The 25555-nt window shown below is 66.8% G+C and overlaps 2 protein-coding genes across 2 annotated transcripts; one reads left to right on the forward strand and one right to left on the reverse strand.

The window, feature by feature from the left end:
* Window positions 1-2558: 2558 nt before the first annotated feature.
* Window positions 2559-6024, reverse strand: FBXL16 (F-box and leucine rich repeat protein 16; the record flags this gene model as incomplete). Its single annotated transcript, XM_082006594.1, has 5 exons — window positions 2559-2707; window positions 2970-3033; window positions 3359-3443; window positions 3983-4491; window positions 5329-6024. The coding sequence occupies 5 exons, from the start codon at window positions 6022-6024 to the stop codon at window positions 2559-2561; spliced, it is 1503 nt and encodes a 500-aa protein (XP_081862720.1).
* A 14532-nt stretch (window positions 6025-20556) lies between these two features.
* On the forward strand, window positions 20557-22582 carry METRN (meteorin, glial cell differentiation regulator; the record flags this gene model as incomplete). Its single annotated transcript, XM_082006951.1, is given in 6 exon segments — window positions 20557-20736; window positions 21440-21627; window positions 21630-21716; window positions 21719-21853; window positions 22006-22065; window positions 22275-22582. Coding segments are annotated over 6 exon segments (864 nt in total). The 5' UTR covers window positions 20557-20650.
* Window positions 22583-25555: the final 2973 nt, after the last annotated feature.

Consider the following 25555-nt stretch of genomic DNA (forward strand, 5'->3'; position numbering starts at 1 on the left):
GAGCCCCCTGAGAGCTCCCTCAGGTCCTCCTCAGGCCCCACAGCGCCCTGAGGCCCTCGCTCACCCCACAGCCCACTCAGGATCCCTCAGATCCCCCTCAAGTCCTCCTCAGGGCCCCCTCCCGCCCCATAGCCCTCCAGCATCCCTTGCAGCTGCCGGCCAGGCCCTCCGCCACCGCCGCGGTGCCGTACCCGGTGCCGGTGCAGCCCCACCGGCAGCTCGGGCCCAGCAGGCCCCGCCGCCGCCACGGAAACGGCCGCCGCGCCGCGCCCCGCCCCTCCCGCGCCGCGCCCCGCCCCCTTCCGCCGCCGCGCCCCGCCCCTCCCGCGCTGCGCCCCGCCCTCTTCCGCCGCGTCGCCCCGCCCCAGAACACGCCTTCATAACATGGACCCTCCCTCGGGAGGCCCCGCCCCTGGCTCAAGCCCCGCCCCCGTCACGGGGCGGGAAGGCGGGGCGGGGCCCGCTGGGGGAAGCGGGGGGGCGTGGGGGGGCAGGGGGGAAAATGGGGGTGTCACGGCGGGATATGGGGTGCATTGGGGTGGGGGTGCCGGGGGGACGTGGGGTGCAGTGTGGTGGAGAAAACGGGGGTGTCAGGGGGATATGAGGTGCATTGGGGGTATAGGGATGCACTGGGGGGGTATGAGGGTGCACTGAGGTGTGGGGCTGCCGGGGAGACTGGGGTGCCCTGGGGTGTGGGGGTGCTCTGGGTTTAGGGGTACATTTTGGGGGGTGACTATACAGGGAGATACAGGGCTACACGGGGGGATGGGTGTGCGGGGGGGGCGCAGTGGGGGGTCTGGGGGTGCAGTGGGGGGTCTGGGGGTGCAATGGGGGGTCTGGGGGTGCAGTGGGGCGGCGTGGGGGTGCACTGCCATGGGGCGGTGTGGAGGGGTTATGGGGACACCCCAGCCCTGGGGCTGGGGCTGTGCTGGGGCTGCCCATGCGATGTGGGACCGCGGGGGTGCGCCGGGCTGATGGCACCCCCCGGCTCTGCCGCCGTCACCGGCAGGGGTGGGGGGACACCCATGTGCCACGGCCCTGCCTGTCCCCGGCCCCCGCCCGGACACCCCGACCCCTGGCACCCGTGTCCTGTGGGCAACTCGTGGCAGCACACCGGTGGGTCTGGGGGTGCAGGCAGCCCCCCACCCTGGCTGCCACCGTGCCGGGGTGCTCCGTGCCCCAGCGGTGCCACTCTGCCCCACGGACCCGCTGGCTCCGGGTGCACCCCAAACCCCCTTCCAGCGCCACGAGCGTCTTCGTGTCATTTTGGGGCCAGAACGGGGCGTTTTGGACAAAGGAGGGAGCGGAGGCGGCAGGTGGTGCAGCAGTTCCTTCCCGGCCGGTACAAAGGCAGAACAAACCGAAAGCGTGTCCGTGTCCGTGTCCGTGTCCATGCCCGTGTCCGTGACGCCCCAGGGACGGCCACTGAGCCCCCTCCGTGGGCACCCCAGCACCGTGCCCGGCTCGGCCCGGCCCAGGGGTCACCCCGGCCCCCCGCTTGCCGCTGGCGTCGGGGCGACGGCTCTCCGGCTGGAAGGGCGGCGGCGGCGGCGGCGGCGGCGGCGGCAGCGTGTCCTGAGGTGCCGCCTCCCACCTTCGCTCTGCGCCCCCGGTGTCCCCCGCGGCGGCTCGGACCCGGCCCCGGTCCCCCGGCGTGTCCCGTCCCAGCCGGATGGGTCACTCCTTGGCGTCGGCATCCCGCCGGGACCGGCATCACCCCACCAACCCCACGAGAACTGGGGCCCAGTGGGGTCCCCAGGGTGGGAGGGGGTGCTTGCCGGGAAAGCCTGGCTCCCGGGGCAGGATCCGGCCGGGGTGAAGCCGTACGGATGGGCCGGCTGGGGGCTACCGCTTGCCGCCGTCCCCCCCAGGTCCCCCGGAGCCTGCCGTACCACGAGACTGAAGCAAGCGAGCATGCGAGGGCGGCGGGCGGGCGGGCGGCGAAAAACGTCCTATGGACCAGGAGAAAGCGCCGGGCACCCCAAGGACAGGGCCGGGGGCTCGGGGGGACGCGCAGCATGGGCGAGGGGCGGCTTGGTGACCCGCTCCGGGGGTGTGAGGGGAGCCATCCAGCCTCCACCACCACCCATGGGTGCTAAAAAGAAGCTTCCTCCTCTCGCCCATCCCCGGGAGCATCCGTGGCAGCGGGGCCGTGCGCCTGCTGGGCGCTGGGGCAGGGGGGAGCAGGATGCGGCCCGGGGGGTGGGTCACGCTGCCGTCGCCTTCCCGCTTTGGGTTTCCGTGATGTCCGTTCATCCATCTGGAAGGGGGTGGCAGGAGACCGGGAGGAGGACGAGCAATGGCGGCGGCACGGGGGGAATTTACAGGGTACCCGGGGGTGGGGGGCTCCAGCAACAGGCGACACCGTCCCCCATCTCCCCCCAAGAGCCCCACGTCGACGTTGGCGGGGGGGGACACACACACATCCGGGGTCGGTCGTAATCGACGGCGTCTTTCGCGTCTCCCCCCAGCAGACGGAAAGAAATGGGGCGGGCGACGTCCGACGGGGCGGCGGCGGGGTGGGCGCGGGAGCGGGAGCGGGGCGGCTGGACCGGGCGCTACTCGATCACCATGCAGCACGGGAGGTGCTGCGAGAAGTACTTGAAGAGCTCCGGGGTGGCCCCGGGGCAGTTGGTGAGCTCCAGCTCCTCCAGCTCCTGCAGCTGCACCAGCCCCGACAGCCCCGTGGTGGTCAGCAAGGGGCAACCTGCAAGCGGACAGGGCGCACCGTCAGCCCCAAAACACCAGCACCCCCAAAAAAAGTCAGCACCCCAAAAAGACCCAGCACCCCAAATAACCCAGTACCCCAAGAACTCGGCCGCGGGACCCATCCCCGGGGAGCTGGGCTGGCTGCGGGTGGCTGTCGCCATGCTGGGGATGGGGGGATGCTGGCTGTCCCCAGCCCCATGCCCCAGCCCCATGGGGACCCGGGCACCCCAGTCCCAGGGGAGCGAGTCGGGGGGTCTCACCGGCCAGCGAGAGGAGGCGCAGGCTGCCCATGCTCAGGAGATGCTTCAGGCCAAAGTCCTGCACCTGGAAAAGAAAACGGAGCGGGAGCAGGCGGGGGGATGAGGGGGGCTCCGCGGCCGCCGCAGCACTGGGGGGTTCAGCGTCGCTGGGGCGGGGTGCCTGGGCAGGGGGTGCTGGGTGCTGGGTGCTGGGGCAGGGTGCTGAGGCTGAGTCCTGCTGAGCTCAGAAGTTCACCCCGTCCCTTCCCCTCTGCCCAGCACCAAGTCATGGGGGCTCCAGCCGGCCCGGGGTGCCCATCCTGAGCACCACCGTCCCCAGGGAGGGGCCAGCCCCTCTGCCCTCCCCGCCGCGCCAGCCGGGACGGGCCCGGCTGCGTTTCCCCACCTACCTGGCAGCACCAGCGCAGGTAGAGGCTCCGCAGGGACGACATGGTGGACAGGTAGCTGAGGCCGGTGTCGGTGATCCGCACGCACCTGCCGGCAACACAGGGTGTCAGGGCTGGCCGGGAGCGGGACATCCATGGGTGTCCCCAGACCACGGCCCCCAAGCTGCACCCACGGCCTCCAGTATGGCTCAGCATGGCATGGCATGGCATGGCATGGCTCGGTATGGCTTGGCATGGCTTGGCATGGTGTGGCATGGCATGGCTCGGCATGGCTTGGCATGACATGCCATGCCTTGGCACGGTTTGGTATGGCTCAGCATGGCATGTTGTGGCGTGGCGTGGCTCGGCATGGTGCAACATGGCACATCTCCAGCTTGACACAGCAGAGCATAGCACGCCTCGGCATGGCTCAGCATGATGTGGCATGTCTTGGCACGGCATGGCATGCTTGGGCATGGCTCGGCATGGCTTGACATGGCACGGCATAGCACAGCATGGCATGGGCTTGACACAGCACAGCATGGCATGGCTCAGCACGTCCCAGTGTGACATGGCATGCCTTGGCATGCCTTGGCACGCCTTGGCACGGCACAGTACAGCTCAGCACGGCTCAGCATGGCCCCGTACCTGTCGAGCACCAGCTCCTCCAACTTGTGCAGGTCGCAGGCGATGTACTCCAGGGCCATGTCGGTGATGCGAGGGCACCAGGAGAGGTCAAGGCTGCGCAGCTTCCGCAGGTTCTCGGCCACCAGCTCCACGCCGTCGTCCGTCACCTTGGAGCAGCCTGAGAGGCTGAGGACGCTCAGGTTGGGCAGGCTGTGGACCATGTTGACCACGCCGTGGTTGGTGATCTCCCAGCAAGAGTTGAGGCGGAGGGTGTGGGTGGTGTAGCCTTGCTTGGCAGTGAAGTAGGCGAGTGCCGTGTCCGTCACGTGGTAGGCTTGCAGGTTGAGCTCGGTGAGGTTGGGTAGGAGCTGCGAGATGGCGGCGATGGCGTCGTCGGCCACGTTGATGCAGTCGCTGACGCTCAGCGCCGTGATGCGGGCGTTGAGGCTGGACCACAGCCCAGCCTCCGTGAAGTCGTTGCAGCCGGACAGCTCCAGCCGCACCACGCCCTGCATCTGCTCCAGCATCACCTGCCGAGGGGCACGGGGGTCAGGGCGCGGTGGGCACCGCTGCCTGCCCCACACAGCCCCACGCCCCCACCCCGGCTCCCTCTGAGCTTCTTGGGGCTCTTCCCGCTGCCCCCAGCCCTGCGTGGGTCCAGTCTTCCCCCCGGCCCCCCACCAGCGCCAGAGCAGCGCCCTACTCCGGGACATGCCAGCATCCGTGGGGGACAGGAGGGGACAGGCAGGGACCCCGGCCACAGCGCCTGCTCCGTACCCCATGCTGCTGGCGGGATTAATGCCCGCTCCCAGCCCGGGCACTGCTCGAGCAGGATGCGGCTGCGGCGCAGCTGGTGCTGTGTTTGGCCATGGCATGGGGCAGGGGACCTCGGTGGGGACCTTGCCCAGCCCCGTGCGGGACCGTGAGTTGCCCCATCTCCATCTGGGGCCCTGGGGCCCAGTCAGCCAAGCGGGGATGTCCCTGTCCCCTGGGCCCTGCTCCCCGCCCGCCAGCGCACCCACCCTGCGGCAGGGCCACCTCAACGCGGCTTTGCCTTCCTGACGGGGATGGGTGAGGGCAGCACCCACAGGCAGCATCAGCAGGCAGCAGGGATGACACCTCCCTCCCCCGGCAGCATCCTCACCCCCTGCCTGCGAGGACAGCGCAGGCTGCAGCCCACCCCACCGCCCAGACCATGGGCAGGGGTTCCCGATGCTGCCCGCACCCGTGGGACGGTCGTGCTGCCTGCCTGCTCCTTGCTTGTGGCCGGTGAAAGCTTTGCCCACGCCTGTGTCCCCGGGGCCACTGGGAAGGACCTGCCATTGCCACGTCTTCTCCACCCTGGCCATCTCGCTGGGGTCACCTACCTCCAACCCCGCGTCCGTGATGGTTGACCTCTTAAGGCTCATGGACTTGACCCCCTTCTTGGAGAGGGGGTAGTTATCAATGAACTCACAAATGTCCAGGTCAGAGACGCCCACAAGGCAGAAGCCGTCGAAGCCGCGGACAGCAAAGCCCTGCAGGCTGACGAACTCCTTCTCGCCGCCGGGCAGGACGTTGTAGAGCTCTTTGGTGTGCAGGACGGGCGTCAAGCCCACCCAGAACTTGGGTTGGTAGAGCACCCGCCGCCACGCCTTGCACACCTGTGCCAGCACGCACTTCTCGCACGCCGAAAAGTACCAGAACAAGCGGTTGAGGATCTTCTCGTCCACCACCAGCTGCCTTTCCGAGGGCGAGCCGGGCAGCCGCTCTGGCGAGGGCTGCTCCGAGCCTTCGCTTGTGTTCAGTCCCACCAAGGAAGCGCCGGGAGGGGAGGAGACACCGGCCAGAGCGGCCAAGGAGAGCGGGGAGGCCAGGCTGGGGATGGGCAGGTCGCTGCGGTGGGCTAAGGCCGGGCTGAGGATGGCAGGCACAGAAGAAGGCTGGCACAGGCGGTTTTTCACAGCGGGAGTGCCTTTGGTGATGCTGGCGGAGCCGAGGCCGTTGGGTTGCGTGGGGATCTTCACCAGTCCATTGCGGGGCAAACATGGGGGCTTGGTATCGCCGTTTCTCGGGTTCGACATCTTCCACTGCTCTCTCTGCAACACAGGGATGTGGGCTGAGGGGCTGCTGGCCCGATAGGGAGAGCAGGCAGGGAGAGCGGGCAGGGAGAGCGGGCAGGGCTGGAGGGGTTTTGTGGCACCGGTGGGGAGGGAGACGCTGGGGGTCCCTGTGCAGGGAGGAAGGTGGCATGGGGGAGCGGGTGGTGCCGGGCTGCTGGGCACGGCCACAGAGGGGTCATGCCCAGGGCACAGAGTGGGGTCCTCCGAGGGGCTGCGTGGCCCTGGTGTCCCCCATGATGGGGGATGGATGGAGATTTGTCCCCGGATGACTGCATCCCCCTCTGAGCCTGGGATCCAGCCACCAATGGGAGCAGGAGCAGGATCGTAGAATCACAGAAGGGTTTGGGTGGGAAGGGACCTTTCAAGGCCATCCAGTCCAACCCCTGCAGTGAGCAGGGACATCTTCAACTCGAGCAGGTTGCTCAGAGCCCCGTCCAGCCTGACCTGTGATGGTTCCAGGGATGGGGCATCCACCACCTCTCTGGGCAACCTGGGCCTCACCACCCTCACTGTGAAACATTTCTCCCTTATATCCAGTCTAAATCTGCCCTCTTTTAGTTTAAAACCGTTACCCCTGGTCCTGTCACTACAGGCCCTGCTAAACAGTCTGTCCCCATCTTTCTCCTAAGCTCCCTTTAAGTCCTGGCAGCTGCAGGAAGGTCTCCCCGGAGCCTTCTCCTCTCCAGGCTGAGCCCCCCCAGCTCTCCCAGCCTGTCCCCATAGGAGAGACGGTTGTAGCGAGATGTTCCAGCCCTCTGAGCATTGCTGTGGAGGGGAGAGGAGGCAGCGGCAGTGGGGCAGAGCTGCCTGCGCTCACCGTGCCAGCCAGGCGCTCGGCGGCGAGCCCATGCCGGCCGGGAGCCTTGCCGAGCCTCACGCCAGCCGGGCGGCACCCTAGCAAACCGGGCCAATAAATATTTCAGCGGCAGCGAGGCCGGCTTTCCAACGGCCCTGCCACACCCTGCCATCCATTATTCAACATATTTCCCTCTATAAATACGGAGGTGAATAATTGATGGGGGCTCAGCCCCCCCCTCCCCTGCCCCAGCCAGTGACTGGCGCGGGGCCCTGCCGGTGCGCTGCCCGTCCTGCTTGCACCCTGTTTGCCGGGGCTGTGCCAAGCTCTGCCGGGTGTGAGGGGCTCCTGGCAGCTCCCAGGGACGCAGCGAGGAGCTGGAGCCCAACGAAGAGGCTTCCAGCTCAGGGACCAAGGGACAGGGACACGGTCCTCGAGCCCTGAGGGATGGCTGGCACATCCATCAGGCGGTGGCTGATGGGACTTGAGGACCCTCTCCATCGCCAGCTCCCCCCCGGACCCAAGATAAAAGAAATGCAAATATTTGAGCTGCTTCATTTGAGATGGAGATGGCCAGGCCCTGACGGAGGGGCACCGAGGGAGGAGCAGCCCGGCCGGTGATGCTCATGGCCCAGCTCCGTGGGCTCTGAGGATGCTCCATGTAGCCTTGGGGGGATGGCTGCCAAGCAGGACGCAGCCTAGCTCCCCCGCTGCCCCCAGCCCATCTCTTTGACCCTCACAGCACCCCCGGGTCTCATCCAGCCCTCCAGGAGTAGCCAGGGAGGGAAGCAGCCACCTGAAACGTGCCATGGAACAGCTCAGGAGTGGCAGGCAGCTGCCAGCGGCACAGCCGGCAAACCCCATGGGTCATACAGTGTGCAGCGTCTCCTGGGGATGCCCTCCCCGGCACAGCGGGACCGCGGGACGGGGCTGGTGGGAGCTGCTGAAGCCTCTCCCGTGGTGTGAGCGGCAGCGGCATGGCGAGAGCCCAGCCTCTGGGGACGAGCCTGGCCCCGTGCAGACAGTCTGGCGCCGCTCCCCGCTCGGATGTAGCCTCTGCTGCCTCCGTTCACGCTGCCCAACAGAGGAGCTGGGCCTCTGATGCTTGGATGTGTGTTAAATTCACTTGAAAGCAGGAGAAGAAGAGGGGAAAGAAGGAAAAAACTTAAACCCAGCATCTCGGCGCTTGGCAGCAATTAGGGAAGCAAACAGAACATGCACCAGGGTGTCTAACACAGCCATACAGCACAAATCCAAACAGATAATTAGCAGGTGGCACGGGAAGGCTGTCGCTCCGGCACGGATCCCACAGCCAGAGCTGTTCGGCACGCTGGCTTGTCCCCAGGGAGAGGGCAGGTGGTGGCAGAGGGGCAGCCCCGGGCCTTGGGAGCCCAAGGGGACAGTCACGGGAGGAGACAGATGCTGACAAGTCGCCGGACTGAAATGCAGTCAGTGGGAGGTGTTGGCAATGGTTACAACCAGCTCAGACCTCGGCTGGTCCCTGAGGCCGGGCTCAGGGGGGGTTGAGTGGATTCAGCAGCTTTCCCAGTCCTGCCTTGGAAAGCTGAGCCAGGTCCCCCCTGCCCCGGGCGCTGCGGCTGCCTGTCTGGCTCACAGAAATCCCCAACCATGAATGAGCTGGGAAGTCACTTCCAACAGAAAGACGGCCAGAGATTCAGGCCCTCTGGGCACAGGCAGGCTCCGGGCAGCGGCGGCGGGAGGCCGGGCAGGCAGGCTGTCTGTACATGACCACATCTCTCTGGAGAAGTGGGCGGGGAAAGATCTGGGGGTTCCTACCACCCCAAAAGGATCTGGATTCTGCCTGGGGGGAGGACACCAGCCTGGAGAGGGTGGGGTGGGCACACAGACTGGAGAGGGGAGTGGGTCCAATAAGACTCTCTCCTCTGTGGGGCAGCGCTGGGATCTGCCCTCCTCCACTGCTGCAGGAAAACCCCTGCCTGCAGCCAAGCAGCTCCCCAGGCTCCCGTGCAAGGCCACACTGCTCCACGTACAAAGCACAAGGACCTCATCCCGTGGAGATGAGAGCTGCTGTGTGCTGGGACACCCAATGCACACCCTGCCCTGCCTCAGGCCCTCCCTCCCACCCACTGAGACAGCGGAGTGACACGGAGATATGAAGCCGTCTGCCTTGGAGGTGTCAATACAGAGCCCCTCTGATGTTCCAGCAGCTCTGTGAGCACCTCTGTATGCTTTTTTGACCACCCCAAAGCAGCAGGAGAGCAGAGATTTGGCCTTTCCTCTTCTCCCCATCATCTCACTGTTTGCAGATTGTGTGGCTGGGCCAACCACACCACCACCATAAGGACAGTTCAACACTTGGTATGACCATCCTTACTCTGGGATCCCACGGGAAGGGCCCAGCTTCACAACCCTCCCCACAGCAACCCCCCTCTGCTCTCGCAGGCCACACCTTACAGGGGAAGTCTCTGCCAGCAGTGGAGTGCCAGCTCCCAATCCACAGTGGGAGGAAACCTGACAAAAGCAAAGGGCAAAGTCTTTTAGTCTCCCAAATTCACTCCAGGGTGCACATTTCACAGGAAACGTCATTGCCAGAGAAGTCACTCCATTCATGAGGGTTTTGTCATCCACAATGAACGATGATGCAGTGGTAGGGGGTGGATTTGACGCAGGAAGAGGGAAGAAAGAAGGGGGTCTAAGAGCCTGTCACTACAAACATTACACAGGTGATGAAGTTGCTGGGAAGAATAGGACAAAAGCTGCCATGAAGACAGAGCTTGTCCAAGCCGTTGGTGAGTTTTCCCTCTCCATGTGGTAGTGAAGAGGGATGAGGGTCTCAAGAGATGGGCAGGGTGATCAGTCACCCTGTTAGTGCCACCCCTGTGTGGGTGTTCGCCCAGGCTGTGGCAGATGAGGCCTGCTGGATCAGACTGTCACCTGCTACGGCCGGGCTCAAGGGCGAGCGCTGGACCAGCCGGGCTCGGAGGCTGCCGAGACCCCGGACTGGCCAGGCTGGGAGCCACCGGGGCCCCGGCCCTGCTCGCTGGGCAGGCCCGCTCAGCACCGCGGACAGCGGCCCCGCTCAGCACCGCGGACAGCGGCCCCTCTCAGCACCGCGGACAGCGGCCCGGACTGCGGGACCGCCTGCCTCGGCGGCCCCCTGCCAGGACCCGCTATTGCCCTGCCAGGTCCCTGTCAGGATCCACTGTTGCCCCACCAGTCCCTGCGAGGATCCACTATCGCCTTGCTAGGACCCACTATTGTCCCACCAGGTCCCTGCCAGGATCCACTATTGCCCTGCCAGATCCCTGCCAGCATCCACTATTGCCCCAGCAGATCCACTGTTGCCCACCAGTACCCACTACTGCCCAGCCAGGATCAACTATTGCCCAGTCAGGATCCACTATTGCCCTGCCACGATCCACTATTGCCCTGCCAGGTCCCTGTGAGGATCCATTATTGCCCCATCAGGTCCTTGGTGAGGATTCACTGTTGCCCAACCAGGATCCACTATTGCCCCCCAGGATCCACTGTTGCCCTGCCAGATCCCTGTCACGATGCACTATTGCCTCCCCCGATCCACTATTGCCCCCCAGGATCCACTACTGCCCCGCCAGGTCCCCGTGAGACCCTGCTGCAGCCCCGCCAGGTCTCCACTGTCCCTGCTCCTGCCCCGCCTGCCGCGAGAGCCAGTTCCTGCCCTGCCAGAATCCAAGGTGCTGCCAAATGATTTCTGTCGAGCCACTGCTTCAGCGACGGAGCACTGCCTGGCAGCAAGCAGCCGCCGCTCCCGGCTCCCTGCACACACACACATACACACACATATATAAATATATAGATATATACGCACACCCGGACACACATGGACACACAGAACCACCCCGACAGAGCCCCAGGAGCTGGTGGATGCACCTTGCAGGAGCCTTGGCATTCAGCTGCACGTACACACGCACGCAGGGACACAGCTAAGCACACGCACACGCGCACACACACGCGCGGAGGGTTGCATCAGCTGAATTCATTAGCCCGTCTATTTTTACTAATGCAGCAAATCAAGTTGCTCTTACAGGCAGAGAAAACACGCCCGAGCCACAGTGCTGTGGCAGAGCACACAGCCGAGGGTAAGTCCAGCACTCCTGAGGGTCATGGCTCCCAGGGACCCCCCCTCAGCTCTATGCAGCACCCCCAAGCAGCAGTGCCGCTGCCACACAGACTCTTGCTTTGCGGGGGCTGAACCTGCCCGCCAAAGCACGCGGTAAAGACGTCCCACCGGACCCATCGCCTCAGCAGCATGCGCGCTGCCTCCCGCTCCAATCCTGCCAGGCCAGCCCGCTGCCTGTGCCATGAGCGCCGAGGGCATACAACCGCCAGCCTCCAAGGGCAGGTCCCCTCGGTGGGGCTCGGATCACCCCAGGTGATGCCGAGGAGCCGCGGGAGGCCCTGAAGAAGCCACCAATGGAGATGGGCGGAAGAAGCCAGAGATGGAGGGGTGAGCAAGCGTGTTTGGGTAGAAGCTGCCTGTGCGTGTGCACGCATCGCTCAGCGCTCCCAGGCTCGGCACTTGCTTGGGAGAGAGGCTCAGAGCACAGCTCCAAACTCAGTGCTACGTATTCACCTGCTGCACGAGCCAGGAATTGGTGGTGGGGAAGGGTCTCACCACTCCCCCCGGCCCCGGAGACCTGCCATTTGTGTGATGGGAGCCGGGAAACTCCTTCCTGAGGTTACCCTGTGAGCTCCTTGGGAGACCAGAGGGCTGGGAGCAGCTCTCCTGCTCCCTTGTTGGCTCCTGATGACGCCAAAGAGCTCGTTCCACCTTGCAGCCGACAAAGAGGGAAAAGAACGGGTTTGAGTCCCATTCCTGCCACATGGTGCCGGGCTGGCTGGTGAATCCATTGCTGGGTCTCGTGGCCGGGCAGTGGAGCTGTGGCGATAGGGACCCCCCAGCACCGCTCTCCTGCAGGTTCCACGGCCTTTACAAACAGCAAGAGCTGGGGTTGGGCTACGTGGGGCCCAGGGAGCCGGGGAAATGCTGGATGAGGTGCCAAAGCCAAGCTCTGCTCAGGTCCCCGCCACTTTCTGCCTAGCTGAGGGAACAGCTCATATCCAGGGGCACCAGGAGACACAGCTCCTGCCCCCCCCAGCCCTCGGCATGGGGCAGCTGTAGGGAGGAGGCAGAGCTCCAGCCCTCAGGCCTGGCCAGGCAAAACTTCCTTGCAACAAGCAGCGGGGTCCCCTCCGGCTGCCACAAGCCCTTCCCGCAGCGCTGCTTGTCGGCTCTGCTGAGACCCAAATCTCCCAAAGACACCACGCCCTGACCTGCCTCCCTACCCCCAGCAACCCTGTGACCCCTCGGGAGGGATCCCCCACACCAGAGGAGCATGGGGTGTGGAGAGCAGGGCAGAGCTGGACCTCGGCGTGTGGCCCTGGGCCTGTCTCCTCCAGCCTCCTCCGGAGGTCCCGACTCTCACCGCCATGGCGGGATGCTCACGCTCCAACCAAGCTTCATCCCACTTCCCACCGACCCAGGGGAAGAGGGAGCAGCTCCTCTTGTGCCATGCCCGGCCCCCCGCCGCAAGCCCAGCCGGAGCCCAACCGCCAGCACCCAGCACGTTACAGCCCTTTGCTTTGCCCCTTTTGGGTGCCGGGAGGAGTAAACAAAAACACAAGATCCCGCGAAGAGAGAGGAGCCAGGAAACCACGGCCCACGGCTGCCCCCGAGCCCCTGCCCGCTGATGTGCTCCCGGGTCCCACTGCGACTTCAACCTCTTCTTCAAGCCCCTTCATCCCTCCAGACACGGCAACGGCCACACAAGCAGCGAGGCCCCTTTGCCCCCGGGCTCGGGGTCCAGCTGGGAGCCGGGGTTGGGGCCAATGCCTGCCCGGCACGGAGCCCATCGGGGCCAAGCTCACGGGATGCCGGGGTGGGCAGGCGCCACTCAGCCGCGGGACTCGCCGCTGCAGGGGTTGGAGGGACTAAACGCCAACACAGGCTCCGAAAAGCCGTTAGATGCACTCCTGGAAGCAAAGGCACCGGCCTGATCCTGCTCCTCGGGCAACCCCCGGCCGCTTCCCCCAGCCAGGAGCTGGGCACGGGTCACACCTCTGGCAGGGAGAAACCCTGGAGAAACGGCTTCTGCCTGCCCCATCCCCAGGTGCTCTCCCTCCCCTCTGCTCCGCCGGCCCTGGGGCGCCCGGTGAACGTGGCCGGTCCCCGTGGCATGTGGGCAGAGGTTTGGCGGCGGGGGGATGCTGCCGAAGGAGCCCTGCTCACCTGCACGCCCCGTCCCGCTCCCTCCCACGCCGTCAGCACCCTCTTGCCCCTCAAACCCCCTTTCCCCGCTCCAGGCGCTGCTCATCCACACAGGCACTGATGGGGAGCACTGGGCTACGGCTTGGAGATGGGGAAACTGAGGCACGGGCAGGATGACGTGGCTTTGACCCGGAGCTGCCAGAGTCAGAGTTAGGCAGAGCTTAGACCCCACAGAGCATGAAGACAGAATCCAGCCCCCAAACCCAAAGCGCTCCCGCTCCGGCCTCCCTTATCCTGGCTGGAGTGCGGCCATGGGATGGTCAACACAGAGGTGACCCCACCGGCGGGGACGGGGGAGACCCTTTTCCCCCTCCAGCCTTCCCGCACGTGCCACCCCGGCCCGAGCGAGGGTCCCTCCGTCCCCAGGAGCAGGATTTGGGCAGGCGGGAGGTTCCTGGCGCCGGGGATGCTCGTCCCACCGCTCCCCGCCACCGCGGAGCCGCTGGCACGGAGAGGCGAGCGAGCCCAGCGGATGGCAGAGGGATCGATGTGGGGGAAGCCAGCTCGGGGAAAAATAGATATCTAGCTCATTAAAAATGGATGCTGGAGCGAGTCCTCCCCACTCCAAACCCCCTCCCTCCCCCTTCCTGGTAGCCGGAGTGAAATCAGCACCCAGCTTCCAGAGGAGGGGAGATGCCAGCACGGCGCTCGCTCTGCGCCTGCCATGTGCTGAGACCCTCCGGGTGCTGCGGAGGGGGCCTGAGCCCCCCTGAACCGCGGGCAGAGGGTGACGGTGGAGCCGGAGCATCCCCGCCACAGGGACGGCCACGCTCCGGCCTTCGCTTGCCCGGGCACGCGCCAGCACCAGCAGATGCCCGAGAGCCGGAGCCGCCGCGGGCGGGTGCCCCATGGCACCCCTGGACCCTAACTTGGCCGAGGTCATGGGGGTCTCTGCCTGGTTGCTGCCACAAGCCCGTGCCTCTGTTTCCTCCGTTCCTGCCCCAGCCCCTCCGTGGGGCTCAGCCTGCCCACCCAGCCCCCCGCCCCAGCCGGCCTGGCATGCGGACCCTCCGCCCAGCCTCATCCCCTGCCCCGCCAAAACAACCTGCCCCCGGCCCCTCGTCCCCCTCCCAGGCTGCTAGGGGGGTCCCTGGCCCCACGCTGGGCTCTGTGGGACCCCACTGGGGGCTCAGCCCTCTTGGCCCCATCCCAACCGGGGCCTTTCCCTTCCCAAAGGGGCAATTTGGAGGCTGGTAGCAGGGTGGGGGGCGCAAACAACATCCCCCCCCAGCGACCCCATCCCCACAACAACATACCCCTAAACCCCTGCTGCAAAGCATCCCCCACCCCGTACCCCCCCCCCGAGATCCCCAAACTGATGTGGGGCGGGGGAGAGGCGGCATCACCGGGCACGGGGAAGATCAACGACCACCGGGAGAGGGAAGGAGAGGTGGGGGGGTGCCCCCCAACACCCCCCTCCCTCCCCACACACCGAACCGGGAGCCCCGGGGCCGGTTCCGCCGCCGTTATATAACGCGGCTCCATGATGCGGGATGCGGGTGGGGGGGGTTGCGGTGCCGGTCTTGGTGCCGGTGCCGGTTTAACCGGCACCGGCACCGACACCGACACCGGCACCGGCTTTGTGTTTGTCAAGGGATTTTTTTTCTTACCTCCAGCACCGTTTCCCGAAGCTCACGCCATGCCGTGTGCCCGTCCTCTCGCGGTTCCCGGGAAAAAAAACCCCACCGCCGGGAAGAAAAACGGGACCCTCCTCCCCAAAAAAATAGTAACAAAAAATTAATAATCAATCAATCGATCCCCGTTAGAAACGGGACCGGATCCTGCCCCAATAACGGGAAAAATAACGGGGGGGGGGGCGTGGGGCGGGGAGGGAGGGGGAGAAAGGGGCCGGATCCGGATCCGGGGTGGTGGAGGTGGGTGGAGAAGGGGGGTCCCTCCTGCCTGCCAGCCCGGGGAGCTGCGAGCTGCTGGCACACGCACACGCGCGTTTGCACACGGGCACACGCGTGTCAGCGGCGGAGGTTGTTAAAGAGCCACGGACACGGGTAAGGAGAAGGGATCGTGGGGGGGGTGGCACCGGCTGGCGGTGCCGGGCGAGCGGGGCGGGGAGGGTGCGGGGCGCGGACGCGGAGGGAGAGGTGCGGGGTGGGGGGTGCGGGCAGGGATGGGCGGGCGGGGGGAGAGAGGGTGGGTGGGTGGGAGAACGGAGGGACGGAAGGATGGGGGGATGGAGGGGCGGGAGGAGGGACGGAGGGAGGGATGGAGGGAGGAAGGGAGGGAGGGATGGAGGGATGGAGGGAGGGGAGGAGGGAGGGACGGAAGGAAGGAGGGAGGCGTGGAGGGATGGAGGTAGAGGTGGAGGGAGGGATGGAGAGGGGTGGAGGGAGGGAGGAGTGGATGGAGGGATGGAGAGAGGGATGGAGGGATGGAGGGAGGGATGGAGAGGTGGAGGGAGGGAGGGAAGGGTGGAGGGATGGAGGGGGAGGAGCGGATGGAGGGAGGGAGGAGCGGATGGAGGGACGACGGAGGGATGGAGAGATGGAGGGAGGGATGGAGGGAGGGATGGGCAGACGGATGCTTGCCCTGGCTCTCTCCCCCCCGGCGCTGGCAGGCTGGTGGCGCCGGTGCCGACCCCTCCTCTGGCCCCGGCCGCCGGCTCAGGCCCTGCCGGCAGCCCCCGAGGCGCCGCGGGGACGGTCGCTCCAGCTCTAGCACCCCGGGGTGCTGCGGGCGCCCAGGGCAGGGTGCTGTGCTCCGGTGCCGGGGGGCTTTACCCGCCCAGGACGCAGCTGGCGGTGCGACCCGCAGCCAAGGGATGCCCCGTTGCTGCCCCCCGGCTCAGCACCCACCCAGCACCCCCGGTCGGGGGCCCAGCTTCACCACCGCTCGCCAAACTGGAGGGAACTGGTTAGGTGCCGTGTTTAACCCCGTCCCCTCTGCCTTCCCCTCGCGCAGCCCCATGCGAGCGGTGGGGCCAGCTCGGCCGGCTGCCCCGGCCGGGCCCTGGGGAGGCTGACGGAGCTGCCTGGATGCGGCCGCCTGGCTCCTGCCTCCATTATTCATAAGCCAGGTTGGGTTTCGCACTGGCAGCCGGGAGGGGGTTTGGGGAGGAGACTGTGTGTGCACACACGCACACGCACGCACACACACTCATACCCTCACCCCACCCTCCCCAGCGCCTGACAGCCACAGGAAAAGGGGCCAGAGGGGCTGGTGGCTGCAGGGGACGTGTGGGTCAGTGGCCTCATCCCGGCGACACCTCTTTTCTCCCTCGCCCGGGGAACTGGGGCTCCTTCCCCCCCGTCATCCCTTGTCCCCCCCATGATGCCCTGGCCCCCCGTGGGAGCTGGTCCAGCCTCGGGGGACAGGCACCGCTGGCCGCCATCACACCCTGGGCACCCCCGGGGCGGTGACAGCCGGTCCCTGTTGCCCCACTGGGGTTAAGCCCTGCCAGCTCCGGGCCCCAGAGGGGATGCGATGGGGTGGCCGGTGTCCCCACGCTCGGACCAGGCCAGCAGCCGTGAGCCGAGCGGCGCCGCTCCTCCGCGACTCCTCTCTATGCAAACTGCCAGCGCCCCGTCGGCCGCCTTGGGGAGGGGGCTGAAGGGTCTCACCCCGACCTGTCCCACGGCGGCGGGACCCTGGGCCCGAGCATCACCCTTCCAACCGGACCACCGGTGCCAAAGCTGGACCGCAGTGCGCCGGGTGCCGTCGCCGCAGCAACCGCCGTCGCCTAGCGCCGGCTGTCTCCCGGTACCCGTCGCCTAGCAATGGGGGATTTTTCACAGCTCGGATGAAGAGTTGAAAGTTATTTTTAGCCGGCCTCGCGAATCAATCGGCGGCTCCATTCGCCGCCCCGCAGGATGCACGCGCCCGGGGGCCCGGCTGCGCCGGTGGGGGAGTGGGGTGACCTGGCCGGCCTGGGGTCACCACCCCAGAGCGGCCCCCGGGGACCCCCAGGGCTCGGCCCCCTTTGTGCTGACCCCAGGGTTCAGCCCCTCTGGGCCCCTCCAGTGCCCTCCATAGGGCTCAGACCCCCCACGCCCCCCCAAGAACCTGACACCTCCCAGGAGTCCCCCCACCCCAGGCCACACGCAGACCCTCAGGCTTCGGCAGGGACCCTCACCTGGCCATGGGGACCCTCACCCAGCTGTGGGGACCCTCACCCATTCATTCAGCTACTGGGAGCCTCATCCTCCCATGGGGTCCTTCTCCGACGAGTGCAGACCCTCACCTTGCCACGGGGACCCCCACCTCGTCATGGGGTCCCCCACCTTGCCATGGGGACCCCTGCCTTGCCGTGGGGACCCCCACCTTGCAGTGGTGACCCTTGCCTTGTCAGGGAGACCCACTCGTTGCCATCAGGACCCTTGCTCTGTCATGAGGACAACTGCCTTGCCATGGGGACCCCCACCTTGCCATGGGGACCCCCACATTGTCATGGGGACCTCTGCCTTGCCATGGGGACTCCCGTCTTGCCATGGGGACCCTCGCCCTGTTCTTCCCTTCTTGACAGCCCCCCTGAGCTCCTCCAGCCCTGGGGACATGGCCCCCCAAAGCCCTGGGTGCCCATAGGTGGCAGGTGGGTCTAGGACCCCTTGGTCCCCGCCTGCGCTGGCACAGCGGGAGACCCCCTGGAGCAGACACCCAGCTCTGGGGTCCCCGCATGAGGGGGACCTGTCCAAGCAGGTGCCGAGGGGGGTGCGGAGATGGCCAGGGGGCACGGCTGGATGGGACCCAGCAGGAGGTGGCCCTGCCCAGGGTGGGCTTGGACCGGGTGATCTCTGAAGGTCCCATTTGATGACAATGCTCTGCCCCACTGTGGGACGTGGCCTCCCCACCACCCCCAGAGACCTCCGGGACCCCCCAGCCCAGGGCGGCCAGTGGGTCCTGTGGGTCCAAGCACCCTGGGGCCTGGGGGGTGGGTGGTGTGGGTGCAGCTCTGCTGAAAACCCGGGGTGCTCTGCCCCACCCACTGCCCTAGAGGGGTGGGCGAAATGGTGGGTGCTGGGGGGGCTTTGCCCCATCCCAGGTCAGCCCCAGCTCCGGTGGCTGCTCCAAAGGGGGTCCCGGTCCCCCTGATGGCCGAGGGGGGTGGAAAGTCCCCCAAGGATGCTGAGCACCCCACTGGGCGGGGGTACGCCTCAGAGGGGGCATGTCCCTGCCTGGGGACAGCGGGCCCCCCACCTCTGGGGCCCCCCCACCTCTGGGGCCCTGGCGGAGGCTGTTTGTGGGCTCCCCGGCTGGACCCCCCACCCCGAGCTGACAGCCTGGCCAGCCCCGCTGCCCCATGCTGGCACAGGATCGGGCCCCGGGACCACCCCCCCCCCGGCCCCCACAGCACGAGGGCCAGCGGGTAGAGAGCCCTGAACCCCTCCCGAACCCCCCCCCGCTCCCCCTCGCCCCACAGCCCTTCCGGCCCCTCATTTTTCACGGATTCCAGCAATTTGACTTCTTTCAGCAGCATTTCATGGCCGGCGGGCTGCACAGCCCCCTCCCCAGCCTGCCCCCCCCGTCCCCTCTTTGTTTCCACCACCCGAATTTCCAGCCCCCCGTTCTCATTCTGCTCTTCCCCCCCTTGGGACTTTCTTCCCGTCCCGGCCTGTAGCGGGGTCTAGTTCGCATGTTTTGGGGGGCTGTTGCTGGCTGGAAGCGAAATTCGTGGTGGTGGTTGTGGGGCTGAAGAGGGGGGGGCACACCTCCACAGGGACAGGTCTGGGGGGGGAAGTGGGGGTTCGGCCGTGCACCACCCTCGTGGCGGGCCCACCGCCACGTGTCCCTGCCTCCCCCCGTGGGGAGTGGGGGGCTGCTGGGGGGGTAAGTTTAGATGGGGGGGTAAGTTTTGGGGTACACACCTTTGGGGGGTGTCAGCTGGGGGGCTGTAGCCTGAGGTCTGCACAGCCTGGGGTGTATATAGCCTGGGGTGTATATAACCATACAGCCTGGGGTGTGCATAAACTGGGGTGTATATAGCCCAGGATGTATATAGCCCGGAGTGTATATAACCTGGGGTGTATATAATCTGGGGTGTATATTGCCTGGGGTGTATATATCCTGGGGTGTATATAGCCCAGGGAGTATATAGCCTGGGGTGTATATAGCCCAGGGTGTGCATAGCCCAGGGTGTATATAGCCTGGGGTGTATATAACCTGGGGTGTACATAGCCTGGGGTGTATATAACCAGGGTTGTATATAGCCCAGGGTGAGTATAGCCTGGGGTGTGTATAGCCCGGGGTGTGTATAGCCCGGGGTGTATGTAGCCCAGGGTGTATATAACCTGGGGTGTATATAGCCCGGGGTGTATATAGCCCAGGGTGTATATAGCCCGGGGTGTATATAGCCTGGGGTGTATATAGCCTGGGGTGTGCATAAACTGGGGTGTATATAGCCCAGGATGTATATAGCCCGGAGTGTATATAACCTGGGGTGTATATAATCTGGGGTGTATATTGCCTGGGGTGTATATATCCTGGGGTGTATATAGCCCAGGGAGTATATAGCCTGGGGTGTATATAGCCCGGGGTGTGCATAGCCCAGGGTGTATATAGCCTGGGGTGTATATAGCCCGGGGTGTGCATAGCCCAGGGTGTATATAGCCTGGGGTGTATATAACCTGGGGTGTACATAGCCTGGCGTGTATATAACCAGGGTTGTATATAGCCCAGGGTGAGTATAGCCTGGGGTGTGTATAGCCCGGGGTGTATATAGCCCAGGGTGTATATAACCTGGGGTGTATATAGCCCGGGGTGTATATAGCCCAGGGTGTATATAGCCCGGGGTGTATATAGCCTGGGGTGTATATAGCCCGGGGTGTATATAGCCTGGGGTGTATATAGCCTGGGGTGTATATAGCCCGGGGTGTATATAGCCCGGGGTGTATATAGCCTGGGGTGTATATAGCCCGGGGTGTATATAGCCCGGGGTGTATATAGCCCGGGGTGTATATAGCCTGGGGTGTATATAGCCTGGGGTGTGCATAGCCCGGGGTGTATATAGCCCGGGGTGTATATAGCCCGGGGTGTATATAGCCTGGGGTGTATATAGCCTGGGGTGTATATAGCCCGGGGTGTATATAGCCTGGGGTGTATATAGCCTGGGGTGTATATAACCTGGGGGGTGCATAGCCCGGTGTGTATATAGCCCGGGGCATATACGACCCGGGGTGTGCGCCGACTGGGGCACATACAGCCTGGGGTGCGCAGGACTCGGGGTGCGCACAGTGCAGGGTGCCCGCGGCGGGGGGTGCCGGGGGCGGGGGGTGCCGTCGCCCCGCGGGCGCAGGGCGCGGGGGTGCGCGGCCGTGGCCGTGAGTGTCCCCGGGTGTGCGCAGTCGGGCTCCGGGGATGCCCGGGGGGGTCGAGGGGTGGTTGGGGGTGGGGTGAGGGGCTGGGGGTGGGGGGCCGGCCCCGCCCCGCCGCCGCCATTGGTGGAAAGTTTGGGGCGCGGCGCGGGGGTGGCGGCCCCGCTCCCCCCCCCCCGCCCCGGTGCGGGCAGCGGTGCGGGCAGGGCCGGGCAGGGCCGGGCCGCCCCGGGGGCGGCCATGTGGGCGCTGCGGGCGCTGTGCCTGGCCGGGCTGGGCGCGGCGCTCGGCGGCGCCTGGGCGGATCCGTGCTCCTGGAGGGGCAGGTAGGCACCGGCACCGGCACCGGGGGGGGGGAAACACGGGGGACCCCGGCCCAGCGCCCCCCACGCCCCGGGGGGCAGCCCCGCGGCGGGGCCCGACACGCCGCTGGCCGCGGCGGGGAAGGCGCCGAGCTGCGGAACAAAGAGCCGGGACCCGCCGCAAGCCCCACGCGGGGCCGTGGGGGGCCACGGGCAGCGTCGCCTGGGACAAAGCAGCCCCACGGCCACCTTCGCCCCCCCCCCAGCCTGGCTTTCCCGCCTGTCCCGTGTGTGTGTGACACACACTCCCCCCGCCCCCCGCTAAAAATGCAGCGGACGGGACGCGGCACCGAACCCCTCGGGAGCGAGGGTGGGGGGCGTGTAAGCCCTTCGGCACCCACTCGGGGATCCCCCAAAGCGGGGGGGGGCTGGGCAACAGGCGATCCCACGGCTGCAGGCTGGGGGGGCTTGGGAGCCCACCCGGGATGGGAGGGGGGCTGTGCTGCCGCGCCCCTCCCCCCCACCCCAAGGCCCGTGGGAAAGTGCTGGGCAACACGAGCACCCCCCAAACGACGCGCTTGCACCCCCAAGTCCGAGGCGTGGAGGCTCTGGCGTTCTTCCTCCCCGCGTTTGTCCCGCACGCCTCCGCGGAGGTGCTGCTCGGGGCCTGGGGGGTCCCCGTCTCCCGGGGGGGTCCCGGCTGACGGGGGGCCGCCGTACCCCACAGCGGGCTGTCGCAGGAGGCGGGCAGCGTGGAGCAGCTCTCCCTGCACTGCGCCGAGGGCTCGCTGGAATGGCTGTACCCCACGGGGGCCCTTCGCCTCCGCCTGGCCCCCCGTCTGCCCCCCGCCGCCGCCGAGGGCAGGAGCCCCCGGCACGTCACCGCCTGCGTCAAACCCACCGGCACCTTCCGGGGGCTCAGCTCTACCTGGAGAGGGAAGGGGTGCTGGAGCTGCTGCTGCCGGAGGCCCCCCGACCCCGCGTCCGCTGCTTCAGCTGGCTGCCCGGGAGAAGGTGGCTCTCTTCCTGCAGGCCACCCCGCACCGCGACATCAGCCGCCGCATCGCCGCCTTCCGCTACGAGCTGCGGGGGGACTGGCTGGCCCACCCGGCGCTGCCCGCCGCCAGCCTGACCGGGGAAGGTGAGCGCCGAGCACCCCGCCTCAGCTTCCCCCCCCCCGCCCAGGATGACCCCGGCCTGTGCGGGGGTGAGGGACGGAGGGGCTGGATGCGGGGTGGTGCCCCCCAAGGGCGGTCAGGCACCGCGGTGACGGGCTGCGCTTGGCCGTTGCAGGGGCGTGCCGGCCGTGCAACGACACCGAGATCCTGATGGCCGTTTGCACTAGCGACTTCGGTGAGTGCGACCCCCCCCGGGGGCTGGGGGGGTCCTGGGGCTCCGGGGGAGGGAGGAAAATCAAGCCGGGGGGCAATGGCCCCCACAGACGGCCCTGGCCGCCCCTTCCCGGGCTGGCCTGGCTTGGGCTGTGGCCATCAGCATCACGGACGCCACCGCGGGACGGGGACGGGGACACGCTGACGCCCCTCCCTGCCTTCCCCCCGCAGTGATCCGCGGCAGCATCCGGAGCGTCTCCAACGACGTGGAGCTGCAGGAATCCGTCATCGGGGTGAGCGCCGCCCGCATCCACCGCCAAAAGTTCCCCCTCTTCCAGGCGGGGGGGCGGCCGGCGGGCAGCATCCGCACCCCGCTGCGCTGCGGGGTCAAGCCGGGCCCCGGCACCTTCCTCTTCACGGGGTGGCTGCATTTTGGCGAAGCCTGGCTGAGCTGCGCTCCCCGCTATCGGGACTTCCAGCGCATCTACGAGGGGGCGCGGCGCACGCGCCAGAACCCCTGCGAGTTCCCCGTGGACTGAGGGGCTCGGGGAGGGCGGCCCGGCCCCACGGGTGCTGGGGGGCTGGCGTCCCGCAGGCAGCGAGAGCACCCCCGGGGGTATGCCGGGCAGGCGTGCCAGCAGGGACGGTGCCCGGGGAGAGCGCGGCGCTTCGGTCCTCGCTGCGTAGCCGGGCTCCGGCAGCGCCCGCCGCCGGCGCGGGGGGTCCTGGGGAAATCCTGCTGGGAAGGACGGGATTTTCCCAGGGAGCGCTCGCCCGTGGTCCCCAGGGACCTGCCCGGGTGAGGGGTGCAGCCGTGGGGGGCAATGGGTTGGGGGCTCCCTGGGGCTGCGGGCTCAGGGTGCTGCATGCTCAGGGGATGCTGCGGGCTCGGGGACGCTGTGGGGCACAATGGGGCAGCTGCCCCCCTCCCCGGAAGGGCTCGGAAGGGCGGCCGTGGCGGCGGGGCCGGGGACACGGTGGGGTGCGGAAGGGCCAGGAGGTGGATTTGCAATGTCGGGGGTGGAGGGGGAGCGGGGCGGCGGTGAGCCTTGCCCTGGCCCTGCCCGCGACGGCAGAGCACGGGCAGGAGCCGCGGGGGCGGATGCCGAGGAAGAGGAGCGAGGCTGAAGGGAGCGAGGGGGACGGCGAGGCGGGAGGAAGGCCGGCATGGGGAGCAGAGGTGTCCCACCAAAGAGCCGAGGCAGGGAAGGTGCCGTGGGAGCGGGGAGAGGTCGGGCTGTGCCACCCATGGCCGCCAGCCACGGCCTCACGGCGGCTGCCGGGTCCCGCCGGAGGGGGGGAGGAATTTTGACCGTGGGGGTGGGGGGCATCGTATGTGCACTAAAGTTATAACGATACCAAATTTGTGACTTTTCATGGTTTGTTTATTTGTTTTTTTATAAACTAAGCTGTATTTGTAGTGCGTTGCGTCTCCTCTTTTTTAAGAAGCTGAGCGGGGTGTTCTCCGACGGGTGCTGCGGGCGAGTGCTGGTGCCGGTGCCGGTGCGTGCCACGGTGTGAAGCTCTGCCTCGCCCTGCACCAGCACCAACTGGGGGGCTGGAAACAGCCCCCACCATTTTGATACCTCTCTAGAGAGAGAGAGAGACCAGTATTTCCAAACGCTGCATCCCTGGCGTTGCCCGGGCTGAGTGGCTTTGGGGTTTCTCTCCCCGGGCAGCACCGAGCGAGCGGGGCCAGGGGCGGGTGGCCCGGTGCCGGGTGGGTGACCCCGCCGGCGGAGCCGCTGTCAGGGCTGATTCTCGTCAGAGCCGCCGGCCACAAGGCCTCATTGTGCCGTGCCGCGCTGTGCCGCGCCGCCCTGGCTTCCCAGCCCTGCCCGCTCCCGCCCCACCACTGCCCCCCTCCGCGGGGGCTCCAGCCCCCCGCCTCTGGCTCCTGCTCCTCCCGGTGACCCCGGATGGTGGTGAGGGGGACGAGACCGGGGATGGGGCACCGGACCTCCAACCAGGGACCTTTCCTCCCACGGGGGCTCAGCACTGGAAAAGTTCAGCCCCCTGAGCCCCCCCGAGCCCCCAGCCCCCCCAGGCCGGGGTCGTGGCACACGTCAGCTTGTGCTTTAACACCTTTTCGATATTCTTTCAATAATAACTTTTCAAATCCCACTAGCCAGGCTGAACCGCCGGGTATTTGGTGCCTCCGCTGACCGTAACACACTTTTCCGTGCCAAGAAAGCGTTTCCAAACGCTTTGGACTTTAATTAAATATATTTATCTATGTGTGTGCGTATAAAGTGATCTGGTGGTGATAAGATCCTGCCTGCAAGCTCGCGGCTGCGAGCCTGCCCGGTGGGTTTGGTACACGACACATGTTTTCCCCTTGAGAAGAGTCCGATGATTATTTTACGCTTTGCTGCCAAGGGGCTGGTGCTCATTTTGGGGCTGGGCTGGGACCAAGGGCAGGACCCGACCAATGTTCTCGAGGACGCCAGCGTCCCCCCGGGGTTTGGCGGCGGGCAGGAGCCGAGCAAGGCAGGGGGAAGGAGTGGGAAACCCAGCGGAGGAGGAAAAATGAGGCTAGAAAAGCAAGAAATGAGGTGCAAAGGGAACTGTGCTGCCCACGGCACCCTCCGTACGCCCTGCAGATAGAGCATGGCTGCTCCAACCCTGCCGCAATCCAGCGCATTCCTCTTGGCTAAATTATGGCATTTAATGTGCTGAGCATCCGGCGGCTTTCTGGCCGGCAGCAGAATCCCTTGTTTTTCTTCAAATCTGTTTATTTGGCCAAACCAGCTCATTCTGCTGCAGCGGAAAGGGCCGTTACTCCGCTCGTTCTCGGCTGCAGAGGTTTTTCGAGGTGTTTTCGGTGCCCTCTGCCCTGTGTCAGGTTTGGTCGGCCGCCCTCGCTTCCCACGGCTGCCGGCTCCCGCGGCGGCTGGGCTGCGGCCAGGGCACAAATATTTCCTACACGAGCGTCCCACGGGGGGAGACCGGGCAGCCGGTGCCTCAGTTTCCCCACCGCAGGACGGGGATAACAGCTCTCCCCCCCTGCTCGGGGCTGCCGTGGCATCCCACGGCCTCGGCATCCCCAGCTCCCCAGGGCTGGTCATCCCAGCATCTCCCCGAAAGCAGAGTCCAGCCCCAGCCAGGCCAAATTCCCACCCGGCCCCTCCTGTCTCGGCACGGAAGGTAGAAACACCACGAGACAAACTCCGGGTTTCCCCCGCCGGACGGAAACGGCAGCGGGAGGCAGCGCGGTGGGGGGGGAGAGCGGGCCGGGGGCTGCTTTGGGCAGTCGGATGGGAGCTGGGGGTCTCTGGAGGGGCAGCCAGAGCCCAGCCGGGCTCGGAGAGGGGGGTGGCGATGGCGAAGGGCTGCGGCGGCACCCTGCGAGCCCAGGGAAGGGCCCGCACTGCGGGGCACGGCAATGCCCACCCGGCACGGCCGGCTGCGGCATCCCCGGGGACGATCCCGCTGGATCCGCTCCAAAAGCCGCCCTCCACCCGCATCCACCCGCCCCCCGCGAGGGTGGGTTTGGGGCCGCCGTGGAGAGC

Source organism: Phaethon aethereus (genome assembly GCF_964289735.1).
Source record: "Phaethon aethereus genome assembly, chromosome: 15".
Taxonomy (NCBI): Eukaryota; Metazoa; Chordata; class Aves; order Phaethontiformes; family Phaethontidae; genus Phaethon; species Phaethon aethereus.